Below are 21,600 nucleotides of genomic sequence, written 5' to 3' on the forward strand. Positions count from 1 at the left end.
GTCAAAAGGCATGTTTAAGAGAATTAGAAAGGAATTTCAAGTCATGAATAAAATTAATCTATTATGTTCTTAAAATAATTTAAATTCATAATACAATAATAGCACTTATCTTGCCTAACCAAAGGCTGTGCATTAGCTAGATCAAACATTAGAGAAATCAGAAGCTTAGATCAGAGGTAGTGACACCCTAGTTTTTGGTCACAGAGTTTTGTAAAAGCCGGTGGTTATCAGTGAGTAATGATTCTGCCCACCCCACCCCTGCCCAGCGCTGCTATGAGACACTGGCAATGTCTGAAGACATTTTTGATTGACATAGTTGAAGAGGTGGTACTGGCACTTAATGGATAGAGGCCAGCCGTGCTGCTAAAAATATTCTACATTGTAATGATCCTACAGTGCACCTGACAGCCCCCCACAGCAAATAGTTATCTGTCCTCAGATGTCAGTTGTGCAGAGATTGCAGAACCCTGGCATATGCCTGTTTTTGATCAGGGCCCTAGTCTCTCATAATGAGTTGCTGCTGCCAGCTTATTATGGGGAGAAAACAAGTTGATGTTTTGACACTTAGGTAGAAATCAATGAAATCATATGCCAGATTCCATGATTGAGACCATTTTATCATATAATATATTTCTAATTAAGACTTGTATTTGATGGAACTTGTGAATGTCAGTATTAACCTTTACCCTTTATGATTTTCTCAGATTGTTAAAAGAATTCTTGACCTTAGCTTCAGATCCATCTCAGCTGTCTGCAATCCATTATGATTTATGGCTTCTTTTAAGTATGGTCACCATTTACCTTTTACCTTCATTATAGGAAATGAAGTTATAAATTGGTTGTATATGTATTTTCTTTGTTCATTTTTAAAAATATGATGGAAAACATTCTTAAAAAGTGAAGATATAGTAAGAAATAATACACAGGTAAATGGTAAAATATAGTCAAATTATGTATAAAACTTCACTTATATGAATTTATGTGAACCCCTAAATCATAGTTGCATATAGTAAAAGCTTGATATAAGGCAAAGAAATTATTATACATTAATCTTACTTTCTAACACCTGTAACAAAGAAATTTTACTCTATTATAATGTAGGATTATGGGATTTTTTCCCTCTTCTCTCCATATCCCATTTGCTCACGGTGAGGCATGAAATCAAAATTATTTTATAGCCATCTATTTAGAGTAAAAAGTCTATTTTACTACAGTATAAGGAACTTTAGATACATTCAGAATCCTGAATATGCCCTAATTAACTTACTTAATGACTTTAGTTGTACATATGGTTGCATCAATATCTAAATTGTCCTTTAATTAGTTTTATTTAAGTTTTTGGCAATTACATCATTGTGTATCTTGTTTTCTTACTCTAGATCTTTTGATATGGTTAACAAAACTGAAAACTAGCTCATCTGTGGGGGGAAAAACACTCTGTCTTTAAATTGTCATAGTTAAAGCTTTCAAAAAATTAAAATAACCTTTTGGAAACCCTGTACAACAAATAAAATAAATAAGTTTCTCTACCTGTCATATTCTAGTCTTATTCGTTAGGCAAATACTTCCTCATTGTTTTCTGTGTACTATGCGTAATACCAAGGAACTTGGTTGAAATTCAGAGACTAAAACAAAGTCCTCATCCTCAAGGAATTCACTTTAGAGCTTAAGCTTTTTATCGCCAATCCTGGGGATAAATTTTTAATTTTAATCAGGATTGGTTGCGCTAACTCCTGTCCTTTTATAAAAGACTTAATCTTTTATTTTCAAGCCATTTTTTTTATTCAGAGGTCACCAGACACTCTAGACACTTGCTTTACTTCCCTTAATGACATGTTAATATATTATTTGAGAGTAAGACTTTATGGACTTTATGAAGAATCAAATATTAACTGACATGTTCAAAATAATAGTAAGAAAACAGAACTAGATGACAGGAAATGTGAACCAGAACAATAGCTGGCTGATAAGACAAAACTTCAATTGACTGTAGTCACTGAATTATCTGAAAATGCATTATCCTCATTTATTTATGGTAAGTCTTGCTTTGGGGCATTCTTTTTGACATTTAATAACTACTCTGCTCAACTAAGAACTGGATTTTAACTCTTGTTAATAGCGCTCACTGTTTCAACTTACTGCAATGTGGCATAGTCTGTATCCCATCAGGGAAACTTTCTTAAAAACAATATTTGAACACCTCTTTTCTTCTAAGAAAAGTTCCAATTAAAAGGGAAAACTGTTGTTTCGTATTTTTACATCAGCCAGAGAATTAATGCTGCGTGTTCCCAGCATGCAGTGAGCTTCAAGGAAGAATTGAACTCGGTGACAGCTCCTTCTATAATTAGAACTTCATAGTGTGGCTTTTATTCTTTGCCTTAAACTCTTTTGAATTACGTATCACACACACTTATTCAAATGTAAGTAACAATCTAAATGCCAGATATTTTTCAAAGCCCCAAGTAAATTTGTATTATTTTCTATTTAATTGTTACTCTACTGCCTTTCAGTGGCAAGAGTTCTGGAAAATTGAATTTAAATCCGTGAGGTGCTTAAGACCAAAAAATGAGCTTCACATCATTCTCTTTTTTATATTACAGAAGATATCAAAATCTTTGGAAAGCCCCTAAAATTTAAAGATAGGGTAGTTTAACCTTTTGTGAACTAGGGAAGAATACCATCCAAAAAATGGAGAAGATTGAACAGTAATAGAACTTTCCTACCATCTTACCAGACTCTGTAAAAAAGGTAAAAATGGTACATTATATATGGAAGGAAAATTAATCCCAAATCTACCAGAGAATAAAAAGGAGTCTAAATAGAAGGCCCAGAGTCCACATGTGGATCTCTAGCACTTTAAAATAGAAAAAAATCCTTGCATGGAACCAGTTTCTTTTAATGAAGATATGATGCTAACTAGTTGTAGCAGGTGCTTTTAATTAGGACAAGGCCATTTAAGGCAGATTTAGTGGCGGTAGCATGAAGTGCTAATAGACAATTGAGGAAAAAACCTACAAAAGCAGATTTTAGGAGTCCAAAACTATTAGTAATCAATAACCACTTAATATAGGGACATAGGTTATAGCCCTGTAAACCCTGCAGTCACTGCCTTAAAATATGAAACAATAACTTGTTCATAATGATGATCCAAGTCATCAAGAGTTAAATTATATTCATTGTGTACTCAGAAAATCTGGAAGACATATTTTAGGAACGTTTCTATCAATTTTTTAAAATCTTTTGCAGCTAAGTAGAAAATCTCAGTAAGCTAAGAAATTTACTTCTATAGTTTGAATACTTATTGTGGGCCTGCTCTCTGCTAGGCATTGTGATGGAGCCTGAGAAAGTAAAAATAAGTAGGATACTGACCCTGCTTTTAAGATACTCCCAGTCTTAATTTCACTTACATGGACCTTTTTATGCTCTGATGATACCATATGTAACATTACTTAGTGATTAAGATTGTGCAGTGAATTGCTTGAGAAGCCACCTTTCTGATATCAGGTATAGATTTGATAAAATTTTATTAACTTCTTTGTTACCACCAATTTACTAAAAAGAATCAAATTCAGATACTTACCCAATAGTTAATTTCTAGTTCAGGATTTTTTCTTCTTTGTGAATGAAAATGGTTACACACCATCAGTTACATACATATTGTTAGATTTTCTTCCCCAGTAATATTAACTATCTCACTGGGAATGTGATCTGTCCACCCTCTATACAAAGTCAAATGACACTGAAACTTCCAATATTATCACTGACGCAGTTGTTTGTCTTCATGCTTTCTAGTTAAATGCTAATTTAGAAATATAATGGAAATGTACATGCTGTGCAATGTAGGATATCTTTAAAATAAAGTACAAATGCTTTCCTTTTCTATTGAATTAGTCTTAAGAGAAAATGGGTGAGAGTACCTAAAGAGAAAATACTAGTATATGATAGGATAGTTCATATTAGAACCTCTGAAAGTGTGAAAATACTCTTTAACTTTTTCCATATTAATATGCAAACATTTCACTATACTGTCTAACTAGTACTTTTTCAAGGGACTGTATACCAACAAGATGAATGCAGTGTTTTACCCCCAAAACTGTGAATATGCAGGAATATACTAATATAGTAGTAATTTCTTTAGGTGAGCAATAAGAAAAAAAAAAAAGTAAATACTTACTACCTTTTCACTTAATATTACTTAGACTAAGGAGAATGCCAAATAATTAGATTATTAACATGCTTAAATATAGTTAATTTGATTTGTGCTGTGTTTTTATACATTTGCATTTAAATTATTTGTAACCTACCTTTGGATATTGCTAGTGATTTTAAATGAGACATCTTTGCAGACAAATCCATTTGGCTTTTCTAAAAGTTATTTGAATTTTATTTGAAAAACATGATGTATTATTATCTAATCCCTTTCCACCATGTGATTTATGTCTGTGACAAGAACCAAGCCTATAACAAAAAATATTTTTTCATATGATCCCTGTTTCTGTGCTGTAACAACATATTTGTAAGTAAAAGCATGTAGAAAAAGAGCATTGATGCCTTTTTCATATATATTATGTTTTGTCCATAAAAATTATCTTTTTTATCATCTTCACAATAATACCCTTTCAATTTAAAAAAGCATTCTTTGCATATTTATATGTGATGTTAATCTTTTCTTCATATGACTGTTGATACCTATTTTGTTTAGATATAATATTATAAGAAAATCTATATAAGTAACAGAATGATTTGTGTAAACAAATTACTTTCACCTAAGTTTAATATTCAAAGCATCTAAACTTATTAAAATGTGCAAAAGATCCATGGTAATGAGACATTTAATAAACCTGGAATTTATTTGTTTTCCTCTTTTCTTCCTTCTAGATGTTCAGTGTCCCCAGCATCAGTAGATTGCCAACTCCCTCTCCTTGCAACACCCCAGCCAGCATTATGCTGGTGCTGTCATACCCGATTACTGCAGCAGAATGGAGTTTTTCTTTAGTTGTAAGGTAAGTTTCCCTCCCCACTCATTTCACACACATAGACTCAACTTTTCATTTTACAATATTGTGTAGTTTTGTAAGTTTTTTAAAAGTTTCTTTTCTCTTATGGTTCCTTAGGTTATTAACCTATCACATTCAAAAACTTACAAAACTGCATAATATAACAAAGGACTTATCTTGTAGCCATAGACCAGCTCCTTATTGTAGTAATCCCTATGAGGTTATAAAACCTTTAGTGTTTGACAGTGGGGCATCTCATGGAAAGGGAGCTGGCAATCTGCAGCTGCTGTGGACATTGGCTGAGAAAGTATTGAAAGGTAAGCCTCAAATTTAGACCGTATTGTATACCTTTGGTTCCCTGGTGTATGTTTGAATTCATACTTTGTTTTATGTTAAATTTCATAGTAAATTTATAAAAGAAAAATATATTACTCTCTTCAAAGTGACCTTCAGTAAATGTTTGAATTATTAAGTTCACATAACGCATTAGGATTATTTTAGAAAAAAATTTTTGTCCATGAAAATAGTGAGAATTCTAATACCAAAAATTGTTCATTTATCCCCATATTCACATACCTGTTCATAAAGAAAAGTCAGCACTAAATTCATATATGTAAAGCTTATTAAATGTATTTTTTACTAGAGAAACAGTTATAACACTGTTCTACAAATAACCATTTACTTAATCTTTCTATCTACTTTCTTTGATTCTGTATTGATCAGTGCAGATAAAGACTGTAAGAGCCTTTCTGATTTTCATTATATCCATATTCTCTCTTATGTGTTTGAAGATGGGGAACTTGCTGTTTTCCTTGTTTTTTTAATTCACTTTTAAACTTTAGATCACCATAGTTTTAAGTACTACTGTAATTAAACAAATGAAACAAAGTAAATTTTAGAGATTTTAATGTTTGCATTACAGAGGATACCTACATGTAAATATAGGAACTTACACAGTACAGTCTCTTCTTCTTTAGGAATTGTCTGTGTGTAGCCCATGAGAGATGGCATTGTGTAGTGGAAGGAAAGTGGATTTTAGCATTCGGGAGATCTAGAATTCTAAAGTCTTCTTCCACCTACAAGTACTTCTCTGTTTACTTTAGACACTTTCCTTCTGTAAAATTATGTCCTCTGAGTTCCCTTTTAGCTTTAATAATTTCATCCTAGAAGAAACATGATAGTTTTTCCTTTATCTGTGTATATAAATAAAGTTGATCAGTCAGGAAAGCTATTGCTAATGATCTGATTTAAAGTTCAGGAAATATTTTGTTTGATTTTAAATAGATTTTTATATTAGATCCAAGTTAAGGCAGATTATTACCATTTGACTAACTTCATTTAAAAATTCATAACTTCTCTACGTTAGTTCCATTGTATACTGTGACACTCTGAGACCAGCACTAGGTAGAAAGGGACATATTATTTTATTTCCATTTGGATTGTATTGACCAAAGAAATAATAAATGAAAGAAGCAGTATGAGTTTCTCTTTTACTGTCAAGTGATTAAAGTACCTTATTACCTCAAACACCAGCCCTGGAGCAGTGATTCTGAACTTTTTTAAACCTATGCCCCCTTTTGATAGATGACACACATACCCCATGGCAGGTATAGGGATGCCCTTTGTTGAGGTCATCGTATCCTTTATATGTATCTTCTAGTCAAAACATTTTATCAGCCTTTACTTTCTATAATTTGTGTTATGAAAATAATAAACTTTTTGTTTGTTTTTCAAATACAGAATGATTAGATAGGCATTTTCAAATATATATGAGATACCATACCATCACTACCCCAAGTTGAGAATATGCAGTATAAAGAAGGGGAAGAAGGCCAAAAAACATACATAAAGTTGAAGGCCTTAGACATTTACAAACAGGTCAGTGGGTAAAACAGAGTTATATGGAAGTTAGGACTCTATTCTCTGATTGATTTATATGACCCCTCCTGTTCAGTAGTATATTTTCTGGGCATTGGATTAATTAAAATTTAGTAACCAAAATAAAATCAAAAGGTAAAATTTTCCTAATATTTTTAAAACTCTTTCCTATAAAAATTAATGTTGTAATTTAGTAGAGACACAAACAGAGTTGATAAATGGCTTTAAGTAGTATCCAGTTACACAGTCTCCCCTTCCCGTGCTTCATCTACCTAGTCCTAAAAGTCCCATAACACTGATAGTTCTGTATTCCCTACCTCATCACCACCACACTAATCCATACAGCCACCGTACTGCCCAGGTTAACTCTGCATCTGTAATTCTTCCCCATATAACTCCCAGTTAATAAGGAATTCAGCATGCCTGGCGCCCCCTAATCCTTTAATGCTTTTCCAGTTAATTATACCGTGAAGAGAATATTCTCCCCACCTTCATTCCTTACCTCTTTCTGCTCTCTTTAGCTTAGGAAAAGTTTATTTCCACCATCACCATTTCATTTTTGAGCCAAATAGAAGTTGATACGTAGAAAAAAATAATGTTGTTGATATGCCTTGTTAAAGGGAAAAATCTCCATCTACTATTTTCTATTTTTTATTGAAACAAAATCTTACCTCATTCTGAAAAGGATTTATGGTAGCTGTTACCTGCCTTTTCATCTTCCTCAAATAGCTTTCCATAGATGAAAGTTATTTCTTGCTCAGTTTTATTATTTATAATCTAATAGTTTTGTTTTCATGGGTTAGAATATGCACTTTATACTATCTCATAACATTTCTTTGAGAAAATAAACTTTTGAGGTATAACTCATTGTTAGTTGGGTCATTTTAGAATGCTTTTGACAAGATGGAAAGTCTCTTCAGGTTAGTGTATTATATGAAATAAAAGTTACTTTTCTTGAAATTTTTTCACAATACTATAATTTGTTATGCCACTGAGAAGACACAAAAATTAGTCAGTGAGCCTAGGTTCCGTATTCATTATGAGCACATGCACATATAATCTCACCTCTTCCTACTCTTCTAATGAACAATTTCCCTTCTGAAGTATAAAAACTTCAGTTAGAAATGTTGTTTATTTTTATGTGCATAAACATTGTGTTGTTTTAAAGCACAAAATTTTCAAGAGTAGGAAATACAGTGTTATTGATGACTTAGTTTTGTATGTGTCTAAAATTTCCATGACAAAGGGAAAAGTTTTAGATATATATAAAGTTGGGAAATTTATGCACAGATTTTAGAATATGCTTTGCTCTAGGGAGTGGTTATTTTTCTGCCTTAATGTTTTACCTATATGCAAATTGACTCAGAGTTCCTGTGGGGTGAAATCTAATTTTATGCAGGTTAAATGTGATCTGTAACATATATAGTTGTGTGCCTTTTGTTATAAAAGAAATAAAATGAGTGGACTATGTGGTATGTAAATTATATCTCAAAGCTGTTACCAAATAAAAAAGAAGTACAACTTGGTTATATAACAGTAAGTGACTATAGTGATGGTGGTGGTGGTGATGTGGATAGCTGGTGTACACTAACATTGTGGAGAAGGGGGAGTTGGCTACCTAAAGATATAACTTCTGTAATCTTCCTGTTCCTATGGTAGTCAAGTAATTTTATGGGTACTGATGAAATGTATCTTTACTAGAGGTTTTATAACCTGTGTCAGATTGAATTTATGTAATACAGTTTTTAAGAGGCAGTGATGTAATTAGTTCTAAAGAACTTGGACTTCACCACCAGGCAGATCTGGGTTCAAGTCAGAGAACCTTAAACAAGTCATTTAATCTCTCTGAGCCTTAGTTTCATCATTTGTTAAGTAAGGCTAAAAATGCACACACTTTAGAGGGCTTTTATAACTGCTAGTATACGTGAACTCTCATGCTCACTTGATCTCTCTCTCCCTCCCTTCCTCCCTCCCTCTCCGTTTGTCTCTCTCTCTCTGTCTCTTTCTCTCCAAGTATGAATGAAATACTTAGGATAATACTTAGCAAATGGAGGGCATGTCAGAAATTAACCGTTAGTATAGCATGATAGTATTGAAAATGGTGACCAGTTGTTTGCTTTTCTGTGCTGGAAACATTTTTAAATAAAATAATTGTAAAATTTCCTAAGGAAGTTTGTTAAGATGGCTTTTGAATAGGATAACAATTCAGGCTTTCTCTCTTTTTTTCCCCACTGTTTTGGAAAAATTACAGAAACTTTACAGAAGTGAGCAATGTCATTTACATAGTTATATAAATGTTTGTATCTTTACATGTGTTTTAGTGATTTATAAAAATGTTTATAATTGACCCAATTAAAAACTTTAAAAAAATTTTTTATCTTCTGGTTTAATTAAATGGGTTTTAGATTTCTCCTGTAGAATTGAGAATCTTTAAAGTATATCAAAGAAGATTTATTATAGGATATTTTCCTCCTTGCTGCAACCTTCTGAAGAAGAGATATGTACTTATTTGATGGGTATTGGCATTTTGTTTTGTTTTTTACTCAGAAAATAAGTCTTGGCGTTTACTTTTGGATTAAGTCTAAGGAATTTACTTTTAAAATTGTGTTTTTTAGGGCAAATGGTATCATCGGAGGCAAGCTGTAAAAGAATTGCATAGTACATTGATACGTCTTTTAAATGAATTGCTGCCATGGGAACCAAAGTTAATGAAAGCTTTTCAAAGAAACAGGTAAATCAAGCTTTATTATCTGTTTTACTTTTTAAGGCTCTTACTTTATGATTATGGAAGGTGTCCTGGTATCATTTAGTATAGTTTTCCATTGATTCGTAATTCAGATATTTTTGAGTACCTACTGTGTACAAGGTACCTCCTAAGCCCTGACAAAGTATTGTTGATTAAACAAAACTCTTACTGTGTGGTTTATATTCTTTTTTCTCCCCCATTTTTTTTCATTGTGGTAAAATGCACAAATAAAATTTACCATCTTAACTAGTTTTAAGTGTACTGTTCAGTGATATTAAATACATTCATGATGTTGTGTCACTGTAACCCCATCCATCTCCAGAACTTCATCTTGTGAAACTAAAATGCTATACCTGTTAAACGATAACTCCCCATTCCCCCCTTCCCCCCATCCCGTGGCAACCACCATTCTACTTTCTGTATCTATGATTTTGACTAAGTACCTCATATAGTACAAAATATTTGTCTTTTTGTGACTGGCTTTATTTCACTTAGCATAATGTTCTCAGGGTTCATCCATATTGCAGCATATGTCAGAAGTTACTTCCTTTTAAAGGCTGAATAATATTGCATTTTATGCATATACCACATTGTGCTTATCCATTCATCTGTAATGGGCATTTGGGAGGCTTTTCATGTTTTAGCTATTATGAATAATGCTGCTATGAACATGGGTGTACAAATATCCAAGACCCTGCTTTCAAATTTTGGGGTGTATACCTAGAAGAGGAATATGGTAATTCTACTTTTAATTTTTTGAGGAACTACCATACTGTTTTCTACAGTGACCGTACAATTTTACATTCCCACCAACAGTTACAAGAGTTCCAGCTTCTCCACATCCTCACCAACATTTGTTATTTTCTTTTTTTTTAATTGCCATCCTAATGAATATGAGGTGGTATATCATTGTAGTTTGGATTTGCATTTCCCTAATGATTAGTGAAATTGAGTGTTTTTTCATGTGCTTATGGCAATTTATATATCTTTGGAGAAATGTTTAGAGATTTTTTTGATTATTGATTCAATTTCCTTACTAGTTATAAGTCTATTCAGACAGACAAACTCAAATGTCAGATGGTGATAAGTGCTGTGAAGAAAAATGAAGCAGGTTAAGGGGAATAAGAAATGCTTAGTTTGGATGGGATAATGATTGCTCATTTACCAGGGTGTTGGGGAACGCTTCCCTGATGAGTTGATGTTTGAAAAGAGACCTGAAGGAAATAGGGGAGAGAGCCAAGTGGATATCTAAGGGAAAAGAAGATGTAGAAGCCCTAAGGTTAAAAGCATGATTGACATTTATAGGAAATGCAAAGGGGCAAGAATAACCAGAGCTGAGTGAGTGAGGAGGAAAGTGGTAAGAGTCAAGAGTCAGAGAAGTATAGGGAAAGGTAGCCGGATCATGTACGTGTTTAAGGATTTTGGCTTTTACTCTGAGATGAGAAGCCATTGAAGAGCTTTAAACAGAGGAAGTACATGATCTGACTTATGTTTTAAAGCACTCGCTCTGCCTGTTCTGTTGAGATAGTGTAGTGTGGGATGACGATAAAGGCAGGGAAGTCAGTTACACTATAGTAGTAGTGCAGGCAAAAAATGACAGTGGCTTGGACCATGATAGTAGCAATGCAGACGGCAAGGAGTGCTTGGATTCTGGATAGATCTTGAAAGTAAGACTGGTAGAATTTCCTTAAGGCTTGCATATGGAGTGTCAGAAAAAAATGAGGAGAAAAAGATGGTGCCTAATATTTTTTATCTAAACAACTGGAATAATGCAATTGCCATTAGCTGAGATAGGGGAAACAAAGAAGTAGTTTTGGGGAGGGGGTGGATTCAGGAGTTTGGATTTCAACATGTTAAGTTTGATATGCCTTTCAGATGTCTAATTGGAGTTACTGAGTAGGCAGTTTAGCATATGAGTCCCAGTTAAAGGGAGTAAGCCAGGCTGGAGGTATACATTTGGGGGTTGTCAGGATATAGATTATATTTAAACTGTAAGGTGGTAGAAATCACCTAGTATATGAGCATAGATAAGAGAGACTGAACCCTGGGACATTCCAACAGTTAGAGGTGATGGAGATGGTAGGACTCAGCAGAATTGACTGAGAAGGAGTATTCAGCAAGGTAGGAGCATAACCAAGAGTGGTGTCTTAGAAACCAGGTAAAGAAGATGTTTTAAAAAGGAGGCTGCTCATGATGGATTGAGGAAGATGAGGACGAGAATTCATTGTTAAATTTGACAATATCATTGATGGATGAGCTGTGTTGATACAGCTGTGGGTAAAAGTCTAAGGAGTCTGTTCAAGAGAATTAGGGGTGAGGAATTGGAGTTTTTCTATAAAAGTAGAGCAGAGAAATAGGGCAGTACCTGGAAGGACAAGTTGGAGTCAAGTTGGGTCATTTGTTTTTATTAATGGGAGAAATAACATGTTTGTATACTGGTAGAAATGATTGACTAGAGAGGCAAAAATGAACTCAGACAATGGAAGGGACGTTTGGTTGAGTGAGTTTCTTGACTAGGTGAGAGAAGATGCATAAGTTGGAAGGGTTAGCTTAGGTAGGAAGATGAAGAATATGAGTACAGATGAAGGTCTTAAGTTGCAGACGAGGTGTGAGCATATGAGAGTTCTTGTCTGATTGCTTCCATTTTCCCTGAAATAAGGAGCAAAGTTATTAGCTGAGGTGAGAAGACTGAGAAGGGAGGAACATTATACTACCCCTATAGAATATATAGATATTTCTAAAATGAAATTAATTTTACAGTTATCCTTTGGTAACCCACTCTAGTATCTTACAGCCCTCATCTGCTCTATAAAACCCTTAAGCAATAATTGAAAGATAAATAAATTGAGAGTAATTATTAACTAACATTTATTGAATATTTATGTGCCACACAAACTATGAAGTAAGTGCTATTATTATCCTCATTGTACAAATAAGTAAACTGATGCTTAGAAAGTTTAAGGAACTTGCCCAAAGTCTTACAACTGTTAAGTGACAGAGGTGAGATTTAAACTCCAATATGCACACATAGGAATTTTTTTTTTTTTTTTGATGTGGACTATTTTCAAAGTCTTTATTGAATTTGTTACAACATTGCTTCTGTTTTATGTTTTGGCTTTTTGGCTGCAAGGCATGTGGGATCCTAGCTCCCTGACCAGGGATCGAACACACTCCCCCTGCATTGGAAGGCGAAGTCCTAACCACTGGACCGCCAGGGAAGTCCCAAACAGATAGGAATTTGTGGCAAAAGTAAATTGGAGAATGTATGTTCAGATTTTTTTTAAACAAACAAAAATAAACAAAGGGTAAAAGTAAAATAGAGAAACTCAGTTGAAAACAAATGAATAATAAAGGATCTCTAAAATATCATGTAATCATTTGGAAATGTTTCTATCTCTCTTAGTGTTATAGAAACATAGGTATTATGTTTTTATGTGAAAAGGATCTCTGAAAGATCACTTTTCAGCTTTGTTTCCCTATGCTTAATTTAAAAAAATAATTTCTAGTGAGACCCAAAGGTTTAGATATGATTGCTCTCAGGATTAAATGATGGATTGTTTTTGTTTGTTACTCTTTGTATAATAGTCAAAAATAATACACACTGTTTCTTAGAACTTTCTGATTAACTCTTTTAAATGACCTTTTAAACTATATTATAATCAGCAATTTTAAGACTATCTCAAATCTATTTCTATCAGTGCAGCTAGAAAAAAAATTACCTTTTTCACATTTAATAGGTCTAACAGCAGCCTTTAGAAAGACAAATAGGTGTATGTTCGAACACTTTATTCTGAAATTGCAGATATAATTTTTTAAGTTTCTTATGCCTACACCCTGTGTTTTGTCTTCTTGAACAATAGTCATTGGCATCTTAGACACACTTGGTTAAAACATAGGTTTAGTGACTTAATTGAAAATACTAAAATACAGCTTAAAATGTTAGAAGTTACTTTAGCTTCCAAGAGTTCAATACGTACGTATTGTTTGTTGTGTCGAATATTTTTCTTCAGGAGTCGCCTAAAGAAAGACTATGATGATTTCAGAAGACAGCCTGATCACGATAAATTTACTGGAGAACCGTGGACTGCTGAAGAAGGTGAAGGAGATCCTGGAAAAGAATCTCCAAAAGTAGAACTCAGTAGCAAGTCTATAGACACCACAGAACCTCTAGATATCCTGGAGAAGGACCATTTTGATTCAGGTAGGCATTCAAACTTTCTTTAAATCAACACTAAAAGCACAAAGAGAAATTTTAGTATCTTTTGTGGAGATAAAGGATAATCTGGTTAATGAAGTTCATTGATTGGGGAAATCTGTTATGTTTGAAGGTGTACTAATGTCTTATTAAAGGTTCTTTGGAGTCATTATTACTGTTCTAGGAGTTTCTGGAGTCAGTGCCCAACTCCAAACTGTAGGCTTGTTATTGCTCATTACAGACCACACATCATTGATATGCAGTCCCTTTGAAATAGGTTTAGCCTTTTCTTTTTATTATTATTATTTTTGAAGCACTATTTCTGATGTTTGCTTTAAATGGAACTTGTCAAGTCCCTAATAATTGTGAAGATTTTTTTTTTTTTTAATGAGGAATGATCAAGGTTGATGGCCTAATAAGACCAGAGTGGACACCTCATTCTTATAAGGAGGCTGGATAAGATGATCTGTAATTCATTTCAACTTATCAGATTATTTTATTCTATAAATCTAGTTAAATAACTTTCTTTAGTTATCTAAGAGGTATAAAAATTTGTGGTTAGAAATGTATTAACCTGTTGTTTTCCATGTCTGGTGAATTGAAAAAGAGTAACTTCTCATCAACCCAGTTTGATCAGATATGAATATAAATTTTTTACTGTAGGAATAATTAAACACCAGAAAAATCTGGACATTTTTTATTCCGTAGAGTCTCTCTCTCTAAAAATAGAAAATATGGAGAACCATCTCTCTGTGATATGAAGGTTTCCCTATCTAGAAGGAGAGAACTAGATTCCTTTCCAAATCTAAATTCTGAGCCCTATTGCTGTCTTGAGTATCTCTTTAAAAGATGTAAACTTTCCTTTTACACTTGTATTGGCAGCAGAATTTGATCAAAAATAATTTCCTTATTAATAATATGTTGTTCTTGGGAATGGTTACAATGTCAGGATTACCATGTCAAAGGTCACCTTACCTTAATTTCCATCAGTGGTACTGAGACTTTTGAATCGCCCTACAGGTTTCTTAATAAATTGCTTGTTCAAAGATTGACTTTCTTTTTTATAATTGGTCTTACCATTGCTATTTTGCTGTTTTATATAAACAAAATGCTTGTTTTATAATTTTCAGATGATATGAAATTGTCAGAAATAGATTTACCTATGGCCAGAAGCAAGTTGCTGAAAAAAGAATTGCCTTCTAAAGATGTACCTAAGACACTGCCTAAAACACTTAAACGACAGTCCAAACAAACTAATTATCTGGATGATAGCACAAAAGAGCTTTCCCCAAGGAAGAAAGCAAAGTTAAGCACAAATGAGACAACAGTTGAGACTGTAGAAGGTGATATGCAAATTGACTGTTTGAATGAATCAAAGCATACAGAGCCACTGTTTGCAGAGTCATTTGCCTCATTGGATTCAACACCAGTGTCTACTCTCCAGAAAGGGACCAAACCTATTCAGGCCTTGCTTGCAAAGAATATTGGGAACAAAGTGACCTTAACAAATCAACTGCCCCCTTCCACAGGTAGAAGTGCTCCTGCTGTGGAAAAGCCAGTTATATCTCCTCCAGAAGCAAGCCCCATAAAGCCAGCATTGACCTGCCACACCAGTACAAAAGGTCCTTTACAGATGGTATACAAAATGCCCTGTGGCCAGTGGTTGCCCATAGATCTTCATAACAGCTCTGTAAAGATTCAGATGCAACCTATGCTGGATCCTAAAACAGGAGAAAAAATCATGCAGCAGGTTCTCATTCTGCCTAAGAATTTTGTAATTCAGCACAAGGAAGGGAAAGCAGTTGCAAAAGAAATACCACCACTTCAACAAAAAGGTACAGAACAACATGGTTCATCTTTCCCACAGACAGCAAATGTAAACTCTTCTTTAGCATCAGTTCTTGTCAACCCAACAGGAACTGTTTCTACCCAACTACCTAATGCAGCTTTCAACAAGACAGTTATACCTTTGTCAAATGTGAGTAATGCTAGACCACAGCCTTCGACACCTGTAACCTCCATAAGTAATTTATTAACACCACCAGTTAAGACTAGCCAGAGTGAGGCAGGAAAAGTCAAGAATGCAGTTTCAGCAGCCGCATTCCCCCAGCCCATTGCTTCACCCACCATTTCCTCAACAGTTCAGCCTCAGTTATCAGCAACAACACTAAATGAATCTACAAATCCAGGTAGTTCCCTCAACTGTTTTGCACAACAAACTGCTGATTCTTCTGAAGCAAAGCAAGAACTGAAAACTGTATGCATAAGAGATTCACAGTCAATTCTTGTTAGGACACGAGGTGGGAACACTGGAGTTGTAAAAGTACAGACCAATCCAGATCAAAATTCATCCAATAGTTTATCTTCAAGTTCAGTTTTTACTTTTGCTCCTCAGCTTCAGGCATTTCTAGTGCCAAAATCAACAACTTCATCATCCTCTGCTTTTTCACCAGTAGCTGGAACAACTGCTACATCTAGTCTCCCACCTTTTGGCCAAGCACCTACTTCTGTTTCCATTCCAGCTGGCTTTAATCCATCCACGGGGAAAAATCTTAAATTTACATTAAGCCAACCTTCCTGCAGTAGTAATTTGGGGCACATGATAGATAAAGCTTCACACATGCCCACCTCTCCCTTAAAGTCTTCTGCTTCTTCTAGCACTCTCCTACCATCAACAGCAAATAGTTCAGTAAGCGTAATTAGCATATCAACAGGAAATTTTGGACAAACCAATGCAAATGTTATTCATACACCAGCTAAACAGCAACAAGTAGATTATGTCACAAAAAGTTACCCTGTTACAAGATCAGAAGCAACAGCAGCAACAAATGAAGATATGGTCAGTGGGACTCCAGTTCAGAAACTTATGCTGGTGTCAGCTCCATCTATTCTTTCTTCTGGCAGTGGAACTGCAATTAATGTGGCACCTGCACCAACATCTACAGGTGTTTCTGCCCAGAAATTAGTTTTTATTAATGCTGCAATTCCCAGTGGCACTTCAACCCCAACTATTGTGGCAGAACCATTAAAACAAACTCTTCCTCCTCCCTTGAGTAAAACATATGTTAAGGCTCCAGAGCAGCCCCAGATAGTACTAATTCCATCTACAGTGGGAGCACCAATAAAAATAAATTCGTCACCAACTGTGTCTCAGATAAAAGATGTGAAAATTGGGCTAAACATAGGCCAAGCAATTGTAAATACTTCAGGCAGTGTGCCAGCTATACCATCAATTAACCTATTGCAAAATGTAACCCCAAAAGGAGAAGAAAAAAGTACCAAGGGCTATGTTTTGCCACTGTCAACAAGTGGTAATTCAATTCCAGTAAGCTCAAATTTTGTGAGTCAAAATATTACTCCTGTTAATGAATCAGTGGTTTCTGCTTCAAGAACAGTAAACATGTTTTCAGTAACAGGAGCAAATGTATCTTTGGGTTCTCTTTCAGTGACCTCAACCTCTGCCTCAGTTGGGACACGACCTCCTGTTTTAGTCAGTGGAAATGATACCTCTTCAAGAATTATGCCTATTTTGTCAAATAGACTTTGCACGTCAAATCTCGGAAACACTGTGGCTATATCAACTGTGAAAACAGGACATCTTGCATCATCTGTTCTGATTTCAAATACACAACCAACAGTGTCTCCTAAATGTCTAACATCAGCTTTGCAAATCCCTGTTACTGTTGCCTTGCCTGCATCTGTGACTGTATCCCCTAAAATAATCAACACAGTTCCACAAGCCGCAACAGTACCAGGAGCCACACGTTCTGTATCTCTTTCTAAAAGACAATCTCGGACTTCCGTCCAGTTTCAGTCACCAGGGGTTTCAACTCCAGTGCCAACAAGTATAAACACAAATAAACCTCAAACTGAATTTCCATCCTCTTCACCGAATCCAGGTAAAATAATTAACATTTCCAATTTTGCTTCTCTGCCAAACCAGCAACTGTCCCCTGCTTTCGTAAAATCAACCCCCAGTTACAGTTCTGCTCCAGCTGGCACTGCCGTTCACACTGGTGCAGCACCATCAAATGTAACTAGTGTGGCAGGGGGCCAGTTCAGTGAGCCTTGTATTCAGCAAAAAATAGTCATCAATACCAGTACGCCTTTGGCACCTGGCACACAAATCATGATTAACGGAACCCGCTTTATTGTTCCCCCACAAGGTCTTGGAGCTGGCAGCCATGTTCTCCTTATATCCACTAATCCAAAATACGGACCTCCCTTAGTTCTTAACAGTGGCCAAGGCATTCAGCCTACACCGGTAGATAACCTGGCCCAGAAGATCACGCTAGCATCAAATAATTCTTTAAGTGGGCAACCTGTGAAACATTCTCTAAGAAGCTCTACAAAAATTGTAAACTCTCTTGGGAGTGCAAGTTCTCTACCCACAGTACATGCAGCACCACAGATCATAAACCCAGCTGCTGAAGTTTCTGTACCACCTCCTGCACCAACAGTGTCATTGACTTCAGTAATTAAGTCTCCTCCAGCTACTCTTTCGGCTAAGACATCTTTGGTTTCTGCCATTTGCTCTAGTAATCCTTCACTGCCAAGTAGCACTTCAGTATTTCATTTGGATACATCAGTCAAAAAATTGTTGGTCAGCCCAGAAGGAGCCATTTTGAATACCATAAATACTCCAGCATCTAAGGTTTCTTCACTCTCTTCATCACTCTCTCAAATTGTTGTATCTGCCAGTCGAAATCCTGCCTCTGTCGTCTTCCCTGCTTTTCAGTCATCTGGCTTAGAGAAGCCTGACACAGCTGCATCTTGAATTTAGACTAAACGAGCCAGTTTTTAAATAATGGGGCATTGTTTTGACTCCCATAAAAATTTTAACTTTATTATACTGTTGAAAACATATTATACATAGTTTGTGTGTGTGTGTGTGTGTGTGTGTGTATGTGTGTTTTGATGTATCTTTTCATTAGCTTGCAACAAGGCTTTGTTTTTCTTGGGGAGGGAAAAATCTGTTCCATTTCACTCATTGGTATGAGTATGTTTTCAAAGGTTATTTGTTTAAAATAGACAGTCAGGACTTACCTGCCTATATAACATGAATTGAACAAAGTCAAATTTGACTAGTTTGGAGTAAACTAGGCTTTTGCACACTTGCATTGACATGTTTCTTCTTGAATTTGGACTGTTGCAGCGTGGCTCTACGGTATGGTATTCTGTGTCTTTAGTGGAATCTTATTTTTATTTCTGTAAGAAAATATATATATATATATATTTATGCATTGTGAAAATGCAGTCCATTGTGTAAAATTGTACATATTCCTAAATCCTTAACAACCTGTACTAAACTATATGTACAAAGAACTATGCTGTCTTATTTATGTTTTGTTTACATAATGTATAGTTTTTTAAGTATTTTAGTAATTTTGGACCAGTGAACTGTTAGCATCAATGCAGAAGAATCTGCATGTAATAAACTGAGTTGCTGTATTTCCTTGTTTGAATACCATTTTTAAAGTGCGTTCTTGTTCCATTGAAAGACTACATGATATAATATGAGGACAGATCTTTACAAAAAGGAATTTAGGCTAGGAAATTTGAATTAATAATAGCATTTGTACAAGGCTTTAGAATTTACAAACTTTACTTCCACATATCTCATTTGACTTTCACAGTACTCTTGAGAGCTTAAATGATGTGCCCTAGGTCACTCAGCTAGTTGGTGGTATAGCCAGTATTTGAACCTAATGCTTAAAATCATTTCTGCATAACTTTACATTACTTCTGCTTTAAAATTTCGCTCTGGATTTCAGTGTTTTAACTTTTTTCTCTTAATCCACCACCAGATTCTACATTGATCAAAATAAGTAGTCTTAAAGGCCAGTGTGTTTGGTCTGTGTTTATACATCCCAAATATGTTTTTTTAACTTTTTATTTTTAAATAATTTTAGATTTACAGGAAGTTGCAATGATAGTACAGAGAGGTTTGGGGTACCCTTCACCTAGTTTCCCCCGATACGTTTATTTTTACATTGAGGGGTTGGTTCATAGTTGACTGATTTTCCAAAATGATATTTAAAAACATGAATTTTGTTTGTTTAGAATGACAAATGAATGTGAACACTTACAATTATTTATAAGTACTCTCTTTTTGTGTGTATTTTTCAATTACAGAGCAGTTACTTAAATTCCATTGTAAAGCAATGTTTATATGGATCAGCTTATTCTTGGGGTTCAACTTTATGGTATTTCAGAATTTGCCTCATTTTAAATAAAAGGTAGATTTTATACTTATTTGATGTTTATATCCATTATCTTATTTGGGATACTGATTGTAAACTCATCCACATTCCATTTATAATGATATTATTAAACCTGATCACATGGAGTTGTAGTCTAGGGTTGAAGAGTAGGCCTAAAGAGTTCTTTTGAAACTACATTAAAATTTATTAGTTGAAGAGAGCAGTGAGGGTATTCCTGGAAAGTTGCTAAAGGCTCTCAAAGCCTATATTTATACTCGTAAGACAGTACCTTTGCTGATCATGTCTATGCTTCACTCTGTAGTCACCTTCCCCCTTTCCTTGTCAGTTTAGAAACCTTGGATTTCAGGGGGAAGTGGGTGATGTTTGAAGTACATTGCACTGTACATACACGGTGCACAATAAATGAATGTATTTACCTACTCAACTTTTTAAAACAAAACAGCCTAAAACTGTTCATCTTTTGTCTGAAAAGAATTCTCTACACCACTTCCAGAAACGAATTTACCGAATTACTTACGAGGCACTTGATTCCCAGTGAAGGCCCCTCACTTATTAACCACTAATTCTTTTCTGACTCCTAAATCAAAATCCTAATATGACTTTCAAAGCTCTGTGTGATCTGGTGAACCTTAAAGTCCCTGCTCCCCTTTTAGGCTTTTAGAGCCTAAACGGCTCTTCAGTCTGTTCCTGCTTACCTCTCCAGCTTCCTTTCAATTGACTCTCCCCCTTGCTTTCCGTACTCTAGTTTCCTTTTAGTTCCTAGAAAGTTCAAGACCTCAAGGTCTTCCCAGATGTTCCCTTTAACTTAATGTTTCATTTCAGCTTCTCATTACATATTATATAACTCCCTCTCCTTACCCCAGCCAGCATCATGGTATTGCAGTCACTCAGAGATTGAGGTCATAGTGTGAGAAATGCATAGTACTCCTTCACAACTGTAATAAAATTATCTGTATGCAAGTATTTAATGCCTGTCATTTTTTAAAAGAGAGAGACCTTGTCAGTCATCTTCATCGTCACCCCAGCAACTGGCACATAGTAGATATTCAATATGTATTTGTTGAATGAGTGAGGAATCTAGTTAGCTTCTTATATTATTTAAGGTCTAGTTTACTTTTAAAAAAATAATGCCCCATTTTTACTAGAAATTTGACTAAATTAATAGATTTATATAATCAAAAAGTCAAATTCTTTTTCCTTTGCCTCCAGTTTGGTAGGTCATGTGGATTTCTGGGATCTTGGCCAAAGAGTACCAAGTCAGATTCCTCAGTTCTTTGTGTTCAGTGTTATTAAGTATTCTTAAAGGTCATCTATTAAAGCATTCATGTAAAGGAAGAAAAGTCACCACAATGCTACCTGAAAGACTTCATGGGGTCCTGGAAGGGTGTGTTTCTACCCTTAGTGTAGAATTAGTAGGCCATTTGGATGTCGGTATTCAATATCATTTTAAATGCTAAGATAAAACATGCTGAAATAACATACCTCCTTCTCATGTGTTAGCTCTTTTCTCTCATTCCCTATGGTTTTTCCTACCAAAAAAACTCCTTTGTGATTATATAT

The 21,600-nt window shown here is 34.8% G+C and overlaps 1 protein-coding gene across 3 annotated transcripts in view; it reads left to right on the forward strand.

Moving 5' to 3' along the window:
- BRD10 (bromodomain containing 10) overlaps nt 1-19,931 on the forward strand; it is a 103,449-nt gene extending 83,518 nt beyond the window's left edge. For all 3 annotated transcript variants that reach the window (XM_059924770.1, XM_059924771.1, XM_059924772.1), the window contains 3 exons: nt 9,491-9,606; nt 13,632-13,822; nt 14,947-19,931. In XM_059924770.1, coding sequence (XP_059780753.1) covers nt 9,491-9,606; nt 13,632-13,822; nt 14,947-18,593 — 3,954 coding nt within the window. In that variant the 3' untranslated portion in view covers nt 18,594-19,931. The remainder of the gene's footprint in view (nt 1-9,490; nt 9,607-13,631; nt 13,823-14,946) is intronic.
- The last annotated feature ends 1,669 nt before the right edge of the window (nt 19,932-21,600 follow it).

The sequence above is a fragment of the Balaenoptera ricei genome, chromosome 6, assembly GCF_028023285.1.
Source record: "Balaenoptera ricei isolate mBalRic1 chromosome 6, mBalRic1.hap2, whole genome shotgun sequence".
NCBI classification, from domain to species: domain Eukaryota; kingdom Metazoa; phylum Chordata; class Mammalia; order Artiodactyla; family Balaenopteridae; genus Balaenoptera; species Balaenoptera ricei.